The sequence below is a fragment of the Mytilus galloprovincialis genome, chromosome 4 (assembly GCF_965363235.1).
Source record: "Mytilus galloprovincialis chromosome 4, xbMytGall1.hap1.1, whole genome shotgun sequence".
NCBI lineage: Eukaryota > Metazoa > Mollusca > Bivalvia > Mytilida > Mytilidae > Mytilus > Mytilus galloprovincialis.
This window is the reverse complement of record NC_134841.1, coordinates 63594522-63610566: the sequence shown is the minus strand read 5'-3', so window position 1 is coordinate 63610566 and position 16045 is coordinate 63594522. Positions and strand designations below refer to the sequence as shown.

At 31.2% G+C, this 16045-nt stretch overlaps 1 protein-coding gene across 1 annotated transcript in view; it reads left to right on the top strand.

Moving 5' to 3' along the window:
* Positions 1-16045, top strand: part of LOC143071067 (NBAS subunit of NRZ tethering complex-like) — a 43023-nt gene that overhangs the window by 11954 nt on the left and 15024 nt on the right. Inside the window, exons 19-28 of the mRNA XM_076245143.1 lie at positions 1477-1589; positions 1977-2056; positions 2968-3063; positions 3546-3667; positions 4073-4160; positions 4901-5203; positions 5992-6118; positions 6741-6817; positions 7722-8022; positions 9448-9514. Of these exons, the coding sequence (XP_076101258.1) occupies positions 1477-1589; positions 1977-2056; positions 2968-3063; positions 3546-3667; positions 4073-4160; positions 4901-5203; positions 5992-6118; positions 6741-6817; positions 7722-8022; positions 9448-9514 (1374 nt within the window). The remainder of the gene's footprint in view (positions 1-1476; positions 1590-1976; positions 2057-2967; positions 3064-3545; positions 3668-4072; positions 4161-4900; positions 5204-5991; positions 6119-6740; positions 6818-7721; positions 8023-9447; positions 9515-16045) is intronic.

Sequence of the window (16045 nt, the reverse complement as noted above, 5' to 3'; positions counted from 1 at the left end):
GCAATCACTGGCCTTCCAACATTGAGGTTACAAGTTCAAACCCTATGATTGACTAGGATTGATAATTTTCCTGTCAAAGGTCAATGTTCTCTTCAAGCACTCTGGTCTCTTCTTCCAATAAAATATGGCTGCCATGATATAGCTGATTGTGCTAACAGTTGTGTTAAACTTCAACAATCAATCAATCATATACTAAACAAATTTTGATCTCACTAAATATTAAAAGATCTTCTACCTTTGATTTCATCATAGTTTTTATGCCCCACTTAAGATAGTAGAGGGGCATTATGTTTTCTGGTCTGTGCATCCGTCCATTTGCTGTTCTTTCGTTCGTCTGTTCGTCCTTTCGTCCCGCTTCAGGTTAAAGTTTTTGGTCAAGGTAGTTTTTGATGAACTTAAAGTCCAATCAACTTGAAACTTAATATACATGTGCCCAAGATATGATCTTTCTAATTTTAATGCCAAATTAGAGTTTTGACCTCAATTTCATCGTCCACTGAACATAGAAAATGATAGTGCAAGTTTCAGGTTAAAGTTTTTGGTCAAGGTAGTTTTTGATAAAGTTGAAGTCCAATCAACTTGAAACTTAATATACATGTTCCCTATGATATGATCTTTCAAATTTAAATGCCAAATTAGAGTTTTTAACCCAATTACACAGTCCACTAAACATAGAAAATGATAGTGCGAGTGGGGCATCCATGTACTATGGACACATTCTTGTTTTTGTATAATTTTAAACTAAACAAAACTGTTGAAAGAAATAGTGCATAATTTGATTTGATTTTGCCATTGATTCGGTGTGTTATAATTTCAAGGGTAATGATAACTGGGAGATACTTGATTTATTTAAGAATTACACAATACAATTAACACAAATAAGTTGTGTTTATAGTGAGGACAGAACACATTTATCTACTTTTAAGTTCAAATGTTGGCTACATGTATCTCAATTTTTAACCACCAAAGATAGATTTGTTTACTGTGTATCTATTAATTTTTCTGAATTCTAATTTTGCATGAATGAAAGGAAAAAATAGTTTTTCTGTGGATATATGATTTTGTGGTTTTACAAAAGTCTGCATACAAGCCTCTAGAAAATATGTTGGTCATTAAAACATTTGCATTTCTGTTTTACTGGTACAGACGAAAGCCACAAAAATTGGAATCTCACTAAGGGACGACATCAAAAGATCGATGTAGGATAAAAACCTTAAATCAAATAGTTTGGGGGTGGGGGGTTAAAATTCTGCAAGTTTTATATCTCTAAAATCGATTTTTACATACATCCCTATTTGTAAATTTTTTTTTCCCAAATTAAGTTAAAAGGGGGGTGGGGGTCAGTGAAAAAACTATGTGAATTAAGTTTTTTATCCTACATTGAACTTTTGATGTCGTCCCTAACAATAATGAATCCACAATACATTTTTTGTAATTTAAAAGAATATTTCTAAATCGAAATATTTTGTATTGCAGGATATGCTTAAATTTGATAAGAGACACACCTACTTTGATACAAGAAGAACTGGATTTGATAAACTCTCTTGCTATGTTGGACGATTTTGGTGTATCAATTATACCAGCACAAGGTAATTGATAATAGATAATGGTTTGTCAATGATATACAGACAAATTACTATACATATGGTCGTAAATAAAAAGCAGAAGATCCTTATCCGTATTCAAGTGACTTGGTCTAAGATCATCATTAAAGATACTAAATCTAGATTTGCAAAAGACAACATTACTGTTTGAAATCATAACAGAAAATATAATTCTTTATAAAGGTAAACAGAAAAATATGTCATCATTTTTACTTAATTGAAGCTCATTTTTAAAAAAAGATTTTTTTGAAAGATTTTCAAATGAGAAGCATCTGTTGTAAATTGAATTCTATTATATCAATCATATAATATACAATGACAGTGTGATTACACTAAATTCTGTTTTAAAGAGTTTTGTTATATTTATTGTAGTGAGACAGACTAAAGATAGAATAGAATTGATTGAGAAATGTCTTAGTACCAGAGATACATCATACAAACAACAGAAAAAGGTATGTTTGCAATGATGTCTTCTTGTATCACTATGAAATTTGATTCATATGACAAGGAAAGGTTATTTTGGCACAAAATCATTCAATATTGTAGATTCATTATTATTTATGGAGTACTTTTTGATGGATTTCATGGGGCTAGATGAACCATGAATTAATGTATTTCCTATTGCCTGGTGTGCAAACTTTTAAAAAACCACAAAATCAAATACTTTCAATCAATGTAAGTTTGTACCAATGAAAAAAATTTAATCCTCAGTATTTAATATAATGAGTGAATTAAACAGTATTTGAAAATGGGCTACACTAAAATGTGCTGTAGCAGCAACAATACTTCATCGGGAGAAAATTAATTTGAACGGATTCCGCTTTAGCTGTTTATCTGTTTGGTAACATATTGTTGGGGTGTTGGCTAATTAACCCTTTGTATAATTTATATATTTTAACTTTACACATCCAAAAGTGATTTAATAAATAAGTTAAGAGTACATATTTATTCTTTGATAATAAACGAAGAGTCAGATGTAACATTTATTTATATGATAAAAATACAGCAATAAAGATGTATAGAGGAAAGTCTCCATCTTATTTACAGCCGATTGCATTGAGTGTGTAGGTAAAGGTAATATCTTTTGTTAGCTTGCTTGCTAGCTGAACGGTGAAGTCATTATTAGATTAGGTAATCAACCCTCATTTAAGATAGACTATTCCAACAGATAACCGATCTGTCTGTCTGTCGGACTAGACTACTTCCAAAAGAGGGTAATATACCTTACTTAATAATCACTTAGCAAGTAAGCTAACCAAAAATATTATCTTTACATACACACTCAATGCAATCGGCTGTAAATCATTTGTTCTGCTTTATGTTAAATACTCGATTATATGCTTGAATTTATATTTATTTTCAGTTAATGCGGTTAAGTCATTTGCTGAAAATTGAGAAAGGAAACAACAGTTTGCGGGAAGGAAAAGTTCTCCATTTGATTGCTAGAGGTGCTGTCAAGGTATTTATATAGCCTTTTAACTTAAGATATTTTACAATGTTGCTTTTATCATCACACACAATATGTTTTGAAATGATGATAAGTTTGCCCATCACATCAATATTGTAGTCGGATATTTTTATTTTTACCATGAAAAAAGAAAAAAGAAAAAAGCAAAAATAACCCAAACTTGAAAATTGTCATGCTTACACATCCACTTAAAGTATTTGTTTAGATGATTGATATTTTGTGAAGCATTAAAGTTTCATTAAGAGAATAAAAAGGTTACATAAAACAAAGAAAAATAGGAATAGCATTTTTGCAAGAGCATAAAACAGCTCACGCAACAAATTTTGCAATTTTGCAATTTTTGTCACACACTAAAACCTCAATGGTGATTTTCAAAGTTGGCATTTATGAAAACTTTACATTACTATCTAGACCCAGACTTTACATTTAAAACTTAAGAACATTATACTGTACTTTTTATTGGGATATTTCAGGCTCATGATTGTAGTTTTGCCTATGAAGTATGCCAGGATTTAATTGAAAGAATGCATGGTCCAGTGTGGGATGTCTGTGTAGATCTAGCCAGCTTTGAAGATTTTAAAGACATATCAGCCAAGTTAGTTTAATATATGTTGTGTTAAAAGTGGCACCATGCCCTGATAATGTAAAGGTAAACTTCCATTCAATGATTCAGGACTTTTATTTTAGTTTGTTTTGTTTATTTCCAGAGAGGATGTTCACATTTTTTCACATTTCCATCTATCTTGAACGTAATTGATATGAAACCTATTTTAATTGGTTACAGCTATCCAGAGGAATGCATGTGAATTTTACAAGCTGATTTACTTGATTCTGCTAGAGTTATCCCCTTTGCAAATTTAAAAATAATACATGTCAATATTGCATGCTGATTTACTATATTTTGCTAGAGTTATGACCCTTTGTAACTTTTTAAATTGAAAATAACTGTCATTTAATACAGTTTAGTGGCAAAAATAACTGAATTTGATTTACTTTGTAGGGCAGATTTGTTGTCATTTTCATTAGCATATTGTCCAGCAGATATGATAGAACCAATACTACAGGCCAAGGCTGTCCTAGAAACTCAGGTACTATAATAATTCCCTTGCCTCTTTCAAGGAAAGGAATACAAGTTTTACAAAGTGGTTACTCAGCTACTGTTTTGGTACATGTATTTTAAAACACATTGAAGATTTGTGCAGCATTGAATTTAAGATGTTGAATCATATTTTACTATTTGATACTTTGTAGATGTATATAATCCTTGCATTTAAGCTTCAGTTTAAATTTTTTTGTATTTACAAAAACCATAATTTGATTTAAAATACAGAGATGTAGATGGTGAAAATATTTTCAATTATTAGAATAGTTTTTTTTTTAAAAATATGTTCTTGCAAAATTTAGTACGAGTATCCAAGTATCAGGAAGGAATTATTTCTATGTGCTATTTCATTAAATTTTGATTATGATCCATACCTCTACAAAAGTGTGGAAAGTTGTTAGATAAAGGGGAATAAATGTATACTCATTTGACTTAGGAAAGATGTATATCTTAAAGGGGGTAGGAAGGGATGTCATCTGGAAAAGGTAAATATTGAATATCATAACTGAAACACTAAACTATTCATTCCTTGGATTTTGAAAAATCAATCATTACAGCAGTTTCCTGATGAGTGTTATTCTAGAATTCCTATAGAATAAATGCCCAATCATAAATGTCCCGAAAATTGACCTTCAACCCCTACTATTATGGTGAAAGTATAAGTATATTTGCCTTAGACTGAGATTCATTCTGATAAATTATTTCAATATCTTGTATTTATTGTAGATGTTATACAGCACTATTCACACTGACATGGAAGTTGATGACAAATCATCTGAGAGGGCGCCACTGTCAGCAACGGCTGCTCTGCAGCATACAACAGAGATTCTGTCCTCCACAACCAAGACAACAAAAGCTGTGTTGTCAACAGTTGCAGATACAAAATGGTGGCAAAAAACAATTAAATCATTGAAACAACCAACCAGACGACAAGTTTCTGAGACAGTTGTATATGATAATGACAAGTTTGAGAAGCAAGGATGTCATCCATTTTATGAAGAATTTATTTCATCAAGTCATCCTGATTATGTAAGTTTTTGGATCTTAGCAGTATTAAAGACTTAATATTATTTTACATAGAATCATAATTTTTTGGCCAGCTTATAGTATAGTAATGTTTGGCTAGTAAGCAAGTAGGCCGCAAAAGTGGGTTCCTAATTTGTGATAAAATAAGAAATATTACTGTCATGGCCATGTGAAAATGTTAACAAATCTATGGCTCACATGATCTTTCCTTTACTTAGATTACTTATTCACATTTTTGATGCCAGTGGTAGTAAATTGATAAGAATGATGCTTTTAATATGTAGATGGATTTGTTTGCACTTTAAACTTATCAAATATATAAATATGTTTTTCTCTCAAACATGTCAAGCTTTTGAATTTAGAGATTTCTCTTGAGGAAAATTTGGAAATTGATGGTTTGTTATATGTCTTCTGTTGAATTGTTTTTTTTTTTTAAATTTTCTTCTCTATGTGATAAAATTGAGAATGGAAATGGGGAATGTGTCAAAGAGACAACAACCCGACCAAATAAAAAACAACAGCAGAGGGTCACCAACAGGTCTTCAATGTAGCGAGAAATTCCCGCACCCGGAGGCGTCCTTCAGCTGGCCCCTAAACAAATATATACTAGTCCAGTGATAATGAATTCATTTTTTATGCAATGATGAACAAAAATTCAGGCTCTTAAATGTATCCAATATTGATTGAGATGCAGAGACAATTTTACAAATCTTTTTACATATGCACTAAGTGTTTTTTGGGTAGATATTCATACATTTTGCAAGCCTTACATGTAGGGGTATATTTTTCAGGCTGTTGTAGATTATGCAAGGGGTAAATCTGCTTGTAGTCCCACAGCTTTAAGTGAAAACATACTAAGAACAGCTAAACTGGAGGAAATGTTAACAGAAGGGGAGACTACTCAATCATCACCTGAAGGTAAGCTAGATAAAATAGGGAAACAATTATATCATTGATGTGTTCCCTACATCTTTATTCATTTCCTTTTGCAATATGTTAAATTTTTTTAGTAAACTGATATAAGAACATTACGATTGTGTATTTAGGTTTAAATGTTATTCAAATTGTTTTTTTCTTAATCTAGGATATCAATACTCCTTATTGCTAATCCCGGCTGACCCGGATGCTTGAACTTTTGATGCATACAACAATCACTTTTTCATTGTGGCGTCAGCTATTTTGTTTTATGACGTCATAATTTTAAGGGAACCTGTGTGATATCCAGTAATGGCGGACAAATAGCGATAAGGTGTATTAAAACACCTTCTAACACATAAAGTTTGAAAAATAGTAATAGTTCTAAAACAATTTAATTTTGTACAAGATCAATATAAGAAATGTCAATTACAATGGAAAACAAAATATTTCAAAAGCAACATAAATGATCAATGTAAAGTTAAAGTTGCATTTTTCAACAAAGAAAATGAAAATGTCTGCTTTTAAGATCCTTAACTATCTCTTCATACTTGAGTTATTGTATGACATTTTTTAATGTATAAAAAGTTTTTATATCAATAAATTGTTACATCTTATATTTCAGTTTTGCTAGAGCTAGCCAAAACAAAGTTTCCAGTAGATAGTTCACTAGGCTTAGCATATCTATTAGCATTACCAGATGTAAGTTAAGATAAATTTTTTTCCCTCAAGAGCATATTTAGTGAGCTTTAGAATTTTAACATCTTTTAAATTGAGTTGATTTACCATTTTATGGTAAACAGATATACTTAACAAGTTTTTATCATGGCAGAAAAAATACCATGCACTGTGAACTCAAAAACCTAAAGATGTAAGAAATTTGTAGTATGTATCTTTAGTTTCATTATACTTTGATTATGCTTTATAGTTTTAGGGATATGATTGCTTTCAAGCAATCTGTAGACTTATACCAGTGGCTCAGGGCATTGCCCTCACATCAATCGTTTTATTCTAAACATTAAGGAACTTCTCAGATTCTTATGATTGTCTTGCTTTAAAAGGTAAACACAAACAAAGGGATTGAACTTACGAAGTGAAATACCTTCTCTCACTCTGAGTCTTTGCTGTGACTGCTGTGGAAGGTAAACTTGGAATTGATAGTACAAAAATTAAACACAATGAGTACACCGTTCATACACTTGTATCCAGGATTGGCTATTTTGTAACTTCAGATTACGTACATTTTAGATGTGCAGTTGAATAAAATTAGTTTTGAAAATAATATTATCCATAATAATCATATGTATGATCTATCAATAAAAACAATGGCAATCGTATCCCTCAGTGCAATCTGCTCTTTGATTAGATTAAAAATAGTTTCTGTTATGGTACATCTATATGGTTTTCTAATGTACAATGTATTATGATACTGCCAAAAGGACAAAATTAGATTAACTATAATTTAAAAGAAATATGTTAATAAAACTCAAGTTTTAAGAAAAAGAAAAAAAAATTTCCGAGGAGATGGTATATAATGTCAATTTACATTGCTTATCTGAAGGTTAAAAGGAAGGATAGACTTATACTTTGAATATTTTGTTTTCAGACTAAAGATGTGGAGAAGTTTTTTGATGATTTCCCTAAAACAGCCATAACCCAGCAGTTGACCTTGTATTACTATGCTTTACAAATATATGCCTCTGTCAAACCTACAGCCATTCCAGATACCAGTCCTCTGTACAGGAATGATCCTGTCAAACTGATCCAGAGAGTTATTAACTTTGTAACTAATAGAGATGACCTTGACTGGCCTCAAGATGTCCTTGACCTGGTAGAAAAATTAAAGAAGTGTTATGAATCGTTTGAGGATTATATTCAGGCCAGAACTTTAGTTAGGATTGGAAGCGGTATGTTTAAATAATACATTTTGATATATGATTCTGGATAAAATAAATCACATTTTCCAATTACCTATATGAATTTGAAAGATTATTGGTGTATAATTTCTCCTGAGTACTGAATCAAGGACTTTGTATATTTTGTATCCAACATGAAATATTGAGTTAAATTAATTGATAATTCAAACAAAAATTTGAAGAAGACAAAAATGTCTTGATATGTTAAATGATAAGGTAAATATTCTGCATGTCCAAGTTATATATTATTGTACTTTTTATTGACAAATTCACCATGATATAGATAATTATGATACAAAAAGAAAGAGAAAACATTTCTTGTGAATTTAAGAAATAATTCATGGAAGCCATAGATTTGTTGGAAATTTACACATGGCCTGAGCCGTGATATTCGAATTTTATCCTGAGCGTTAGCGAGGGATAAAATTAACGAATATCACGGCCCAGGCCATGTGTAAATTTACAACAAATCTATGGCTTCCATGAATTATTTCGATTCTAATAGGACAAATACGATCATTAAAAAACTGAAGCGATGATGCGTATACCGTGTGTGTGGCTGTTCTATTTTACCCACTGTTCGATAAATGTAAAACGAATCTAATAAACCTGCATGAATGATTTCTTAACTAACCGCTAAAAAAAAATGTGATTACTTTTTTTACTTCTCAGTAAACCCAACATTTGCATTTTTTATCGTAAGCTACCGTTAAATTAACTGTTGAAATGTTGTAACCAAGGAGCCGCAATGTTGACTTGCTGAAATTAGTAAATGTGCGAATAATGCAATAGAACAAAAAAACAAGCAACACCTACCTCAATACTTTATTTTAATGCAATTGTATCCAAGTTTAGAAGGTAAACGCAATAGAAAAACCTTCAGCTTTGACGTTTTCATTTGTATAACGTCATGTTTTGAAATGACGTTAATGCGCCAAAATCATTACTGGAATTTCGCGGAATTTTAATTTATTTTGTTTTTATCCATTTTTCCGTTCTCTAATGTGTCAATTCTTTTTGTTATGCGTCAGAATCAGAATAAATGTTTTGTAGGGTTTTATTCAATTGTAATTGTTGACACAGCGAAAATCCACAACCGTTTACACATAGGTTACGATACATGTGGATTTACGTGGGAGGCATATTTAAACAGCCATTTGTGTACATCTTGGAGTCTGCGCTAAGTATAGATATATCGAGAATTTTATCACGGTGTTGTTTACAAAGCGAAAGAAGCACGTCATATTAGAATAATAGATAACAAGTGCATTTGTTCAAAAAAGCAGTAACTGAATATCTAATATTTAACAAAAAACCTCTCAGACAATATTGTTAATGTTTGCAGAATACAACTTGATATATGTTAATTATTTCATATGTTAAATTATTTCATACCGGTATGTTAAATTATTTCAGGTGTTGATATTCAGAGATTTACTGATGATCCAGAATATAAAAAAGAAACCATACTCGGTTTGACTATGTAAGCATTATTATGAATTACTTTTCATCTTCTTTTAAATAATTGCTTGCTGCTGAATAAAAGATAGTTTAGAAATATTTTATTTGTATTTTTCACCAATTCCATCCTTTTTAAGCTACAAAATGATCCTTATAGAAGAGTCAAATAACCACTAGCTCTTAGAATAAAACATGGCTAGACAGTTTTGAAATTATATTTCCTATAATCAAGGTACTTCTTGGAATTTTTGAAAATTTAAAACTTGTGGTTTTTTATATGACCATATAATAGGATCATATAATGGTATGATGTCTGCGTCGTCCGTACAATAACTTTAGTTTAAGTCAATGGATATCTATGAAATTTAACAAGAAGGTTCAATACAACAAAAGGAAGGTAAGGATCAATTTTTGGGATAATGGTCCCAACCCTTTTGAAATTAGGGGCCCAAAAGGGACCTAAAACAAGCATTTTTCTTCTTTCAGGATATTAACTTGTCTATAAGTATTTCAATTGCTCTGAAATTGTACCACAATGTTTAATACCACAAGTAGAAGGTTTGAATTCATTTTGGGGGTTATGTGCCAACAGTATAGGGATTAATGACCAAAAAGGGGCCAAAAACAAGCACTTTTGTAGTTTTTGGACAATAACTTGTGTTTAAGTGTATGGATCTCTCTGAAATGGTACTACAAGGTTCCATATACTACAATGGAAAGGCTGGGATCAAGTTGGGGGGTAATTGCTTCAAGGGGGATTCAAAAAGTTTGGGGGGGTCCAATTTTTTTAAGGGGTTCAATTTTTTTTTTCTTTAAAATTTCTCAAATTTCAAATTTTTGAAGCTTCAAGAAGAAATCCTAATAGCACAGTATTGCGTATTAGTTTCATACGATACTGACATTTGATTAGTGTCAGAAACCTATATGATGTCAAAATTTTGAACACCATCCAAATTCAGAGCTGTATCAAGGTTAAATGTTGTGTCCATACTAGCCCCAACTGTTCAGGGTTCTACCTCTGTTGTCGTATAAAGCTGCGCCTTGTGGAGCATCAGGTTGACTCTTCACATTGAATGCTTCATGAAGCGATTATGTAAAATGTTTTAACCAACATGACCAATCAGAAGACAGTAAATACACAAAATTTATTTATTTCATTTTGAAAAAAATTGACTTAAAATGAAACCAATATTATCTGATGATGGTGTATTTTGTTTAATGAAAAGTGGTTAATCATAGAATTGCAATTATAAACTTATGCTTGAACTTATAATTCTAATTTATTTTGTAAATACTAATTTGAATAGAAATCCAAGTTCGATCCTTCAACTGTATTCTTATCCCACCTTGAATGGTAACACAAATATAGTAATAGTGTTGTATCGTAATTCTGAGATCAATCAGCATACATGTATAGTTGTATATGTTCCTGATGTTTTAGTGTTCATAGTGTACTGCAAGTAACTTCTCATTGTGAGCTCTGTAGAGTTTGACAATAAACCAAGTGCATATACATATGCCTAGTAGCAAGAAACAACCTAAGACAAAACTCTATAAAGATGAACCAAGTGTGTGCACAGCTCAAAAATGATGCCATATAATCTACTATAAGGCCTAACAGTTACTGAGTACTGTAAAGACTCTGCTTAGTATCATCCTATGCATTGACATATACCCCATATTTGCAAGGGAGTGCAGCTTCTCATATGCCAATTTCTACATTTACATGTATGGATAGTTTGACGACGGATCTTACCACTAGTATATTAATAAGAAAAGTGATGCCGACTACTATTCTGATTCTCTAATTATATCGCTCCCTAATGTAATAATTAGACAAAACTAAAGTAGTTAATAATTTCTATTAATAAAACACATATCAAAATATTTACATACACAATAAATCACTCAAAATTACTCTAGTCAAAAAGATCATACTATATTACATAACTTCTTAATACAAAATAACTAAAAACTTATACTTGATTTGGGTTTGGGGCAGACTCAGCATTTCTAAATTACTGACATAGTTAAACTTGGTGTAGCAGCTATTGGAAAGCTTTTAAAGCATAAGAGTAGGTGTTTACTCACTGTAGCTTAGGCTACAAGAGCCGTAATAACAATGTCAGTAATGCACATGGAAGTAATGCTCAACTCGGTGTAGCGGTCAACTTGGTGTAGTTAGCTACAAGAGCTGGAAGCAATGTTAGATGCTACTCGGTGTACCCAGAACTACAAGAGCCGGAAGACAAGTGTGCTACAAGAGCCGGAAGAGCATTACTTCAAATTGATGTGGATGAAGATAGCAAAACTGCTAGACAAATTTAATAGCCCATTCAGATATTAATGTACATGTACTGTACATGGAAACAAATGAAAACTACAGAATTTTGGGGAATTAATGAATTATGTATTCCCATTACCAGATTAATTAATTAATACGGCCATAAGTCAGATTGAATACATGAAATGTATGCGGTCTGAGTGCCCCAAAATTAAGTAAAAGTTTAACAACCAAAAATTATAAATCAAAACAATACATTGTATATACTTATCATTGTTATCACATGTATCATACTACACTACAGTCTACATAAATCCTAATTATTTCCTAAACCTAAATGACAAAAGGCGTACAAGTGATCCTAAATAGATCTGCAATATAGTATACTGTAAAACTAGTACAATGTATATTCATATAGTCTTAATCTTTCTTGATTAAACAGTAAAAACTTAAATTGACCCTTCTGCAGCATGTAAGTTCTCTAACTATTGCTGTTCAATCTCTATCTAATGACTATGTCATTGTCAGTCTTTTTTATATAAACTTATGTTTTTTTATTGCCCATCATTGTTTTTTTTCTCTCCTTTTTATTAGCTCACCTGGCCAATAGCAATAGTTTATATACATGATATATTTATGTAAAATGTAAACATTAAAGAAATGTTTAAACATCCAGATATTGTCACTGATTAATATAATTCCATAACAAATAAGAGGCCCACACAATAATTCAATCTATTAGACAGTTTTCATAAAGATATAAACTTGAGACAAATTTGTAAAGTTACTACCAGCAGACATAAAATGTTCATAGTTTATATATGAATATAAATGATGTGTGAATGTTTTAACATCCTGATATGGTCACTTCATATAACTTGGCCTCCTTGGTTTTACTGCCCTTTAATTTACTACATCCTATGCAGAGTTGTCCTGTTGGAGAGAATGCAAGAGACATTGGGAGCATTATGTTTATGTCACTTGTTTTATAACATGTCATTAGCAAACCAGCATTGTTCAGTATATGAAGGGTATTAGGACCTGAATTAGCTACAATAACATTGTCTCTAGGTGTTGTCACTATGTTTGTTGGTTTGAATGGTTTATCCTTGTTGATCTCTTTGTCTCCTGTATAGATATTGATGACATCACCACTCTGTCCTAACACTACTACTCTAAATCTGTCATCACTTACTACATCCACCACATGTATATTCCCATTTCTGGTACTGGTTAACATCCCGGGATAGGAGAATATAGGTTGTTTATGTTGATCATGTTCATACACTCTCTCTTGGTCTCCATTTTGATTCATTAGTATTACAACTGTTCTTCCTTGTTTAGGATATTCTTGATCAACACCTCCTACTAAAAATTTATTGTCACTGTTAACATGGACTGATGTAACAAGGAATGGTGACACATTATATACTGAGTCTGAAAGTGTTCCTGTTTTACTACTAATCTGTATCAGTCTTGATTCCCCTATAGATATTAGGAGATCATTTGATTGAGTAACAGCCATATCAAAGACCCGAATATTAAAGCTGGATAGTATGTTCAGTTTGGTTCCTTCAGGTTTTACTCTCTGTAATACTTTATCTCTGTAACTATGTATCCACAGTGAATCATCATGACTATAAGACAAATGACTTATTGTAGACAGTTCAGTTTGATATTGTTTGTTTATTTTCAGTTCTACACCAGTCTTTTCACCCACATCTTTGATGTTAACTACTTGATGATTCTCTGTGTTTTTTAATTCTGGATGTACTTTTTCTTTGCAATGATTACACAGTAATTTACTACAGTCAATACACTTCCACTTTATTGATCTATCAGTATCACATATTCCACATTTAGCTGGAGCTTGACTTCTTATAACAGACCTAGAGAACGCCATTATTGTTAGATATACCTATACTATTTATTTGTGAAATTGAACTAGTTAAGTGTTTAAAGTAAATCATATTACTTTCATAAATTATATGCATTGTTTGAAGATTTTAAAATTGAATAGTTAAATTAATATATATTAGTATAATTAACCGTCCTGTGACATAAACAATAGTTTCCATTGTTTGATAAAGATTTCAAATATATTTTTCTATTGTATTTATTCATTTTCCATTTGAACAATATCCTTTGATTTATTGAATCAATTTTTAGTTTTTTTCTATTTTTACGGTTTTATTATAGAGAAACATGAATTTAGAACTAACATTATGTATAAAGATGTTTTTTAAAAGTTGTGACTTGCAAAAAATTTTAAGGTCATATATTGGTATAACGTCATTGTCGTCAGATGACACTTAGTTTCTGATCAATAACTTTAGTTTAAGGTTATGGATCTCTTTGAAATTTAAACATAATGTTAGAAACCACAAAAGGAAGGTTAGGATTGATTTTAGGGGTTATGGTCCCAACAGTTAAGGAATTAAGGGCCTACAAAGGGGTCCAAATAAGCATTTTTCTAGTTTCCAGACAATAACTTGTGTGTAAGTGTATGGATCTTTCATAAATTGTACCACAAGGTTCTAACAAAAAAAGGAAGGTTGGGATTGATTTTGGCGGTATGACCCTAACTGTTCAGGAATTAGGGGCCAAAAAGGGGTAAAATACAATATTTTCGTAATACTTTGTATACATTGCTTGTTTTTTGACCAATTTCAATGGGGTTTTATTCATGAATTCTTGGGGTTTTTTAATATGCTGAATCTAACCATGTAATACCTTTTTGGATTTTGGACCCCGTTTTTTAATTGGTCCTCATTGAGGTCCAAAGGGTCTATTATTAAACATTGTTTGATTTCATCAAAAATTAAACTATTGGGGTAATTTGATATGCTGAATCTTACAGTGTATTTAGAATTTTATTTTAGGTCTAGTTTTCAAATTGATCTACTTTAAGGTCCAAAGGGTCCAATATCAAACTTGGTGTAATTTTTACAAAAATTGAATTCTTGATATGACAAATCTAAACATTTATTTAGATTTTTGATTATGGACCCAGTTTTCAAGTTGGTCCAAAATTAAACTTTTGTTTGATTTCATCAAAAATTGAATTATTGGGGTGCATTGATATGTCTAATCTAACCGTTAATATAGACTTTTAATTTAGGGTCCCGTTTTCATAATGGTCTTCATTTAGGTCCAAAGGGACCAATTTCAAACTTTGTTTGATTTCAACAAAAAATGAATACATGGGGTTCTTTGGTATGCTGAATCTAACCATGTTTTTAGATTTTTGATTTTTGGGCCCTGTTTTCAAATAGGTTGACATTAAGGTCAAAAGGGTCCAAAATTAAAGTTTGTTTAATTTCATCAAAAATTGAATTCTTAAGGTGTTTTGATATGCTGAATCTAACCATGTATTTATATTTTGGATATGGGACCATTATAGGTAAATGTCCAATTTAAAAAAATTAAGTTCTTAGACCACATTCATTCTCTGTCACAAACCTATGATGTGTCAAATATTTAATCACAATCCAAATTCAGAACTGTTTCAAGCTTGACTGTTGTGTCCATTCTTGGCCTTAACTGTTCAGGATTCAACCTCTGCAGTCGTATCAAGATGTGCCCTGTGAAGCGTTTTATTTATTTTTTGCTTTCCATTCTTATTTAAAGGATGTTAACACCTGAGTCAACATCCAACCTCATTTCTTCTTGCAAATTTCTTGACCTGTCAATTAAAACCATCCTGATGTAACTTTCTGCCCTATATTTCAACTTTTTCAAAATCCTCAAAGTCACACATAATGAGTTAATAGTAATTTAAACAATTTAATTACCCCTGATTTCTTTCAGGACTCACCATTTGAAATGATATGTAAAATTATTAGTTTAGTGCTGACATCAACATTATTATCATTAATTTTTCCTGTTATAACCTATCTTGTAAATAAACCCCTGTGAAATATTGTGTAGCAATGCCATTGGTATCCATGTGTGAATTAATCATAAATCATCATTGAATTAAAACTTTTATTTTATATATAAACATCACTTATAATTTAGCCCTTGGAGAATCTACTCAGCTAAAAAAAATATTTTTTTGCTCCATGCCTAAACCAAGAGCCTAGCTATGTGCATACTGAAAAGTTAAGCAAAGTATGGACCCCATGCTTGACATCACACCAATCCAATTGGAACGATGGTTCAAAATAAATGCATGAGGTAATCAGGAAGCCTAGAGGTTATCATGCCTATGAGACAATGAGGAAGCCTATAAGAAGGCTATGAGGAAGCCTAGTTGTGTTGATGTTG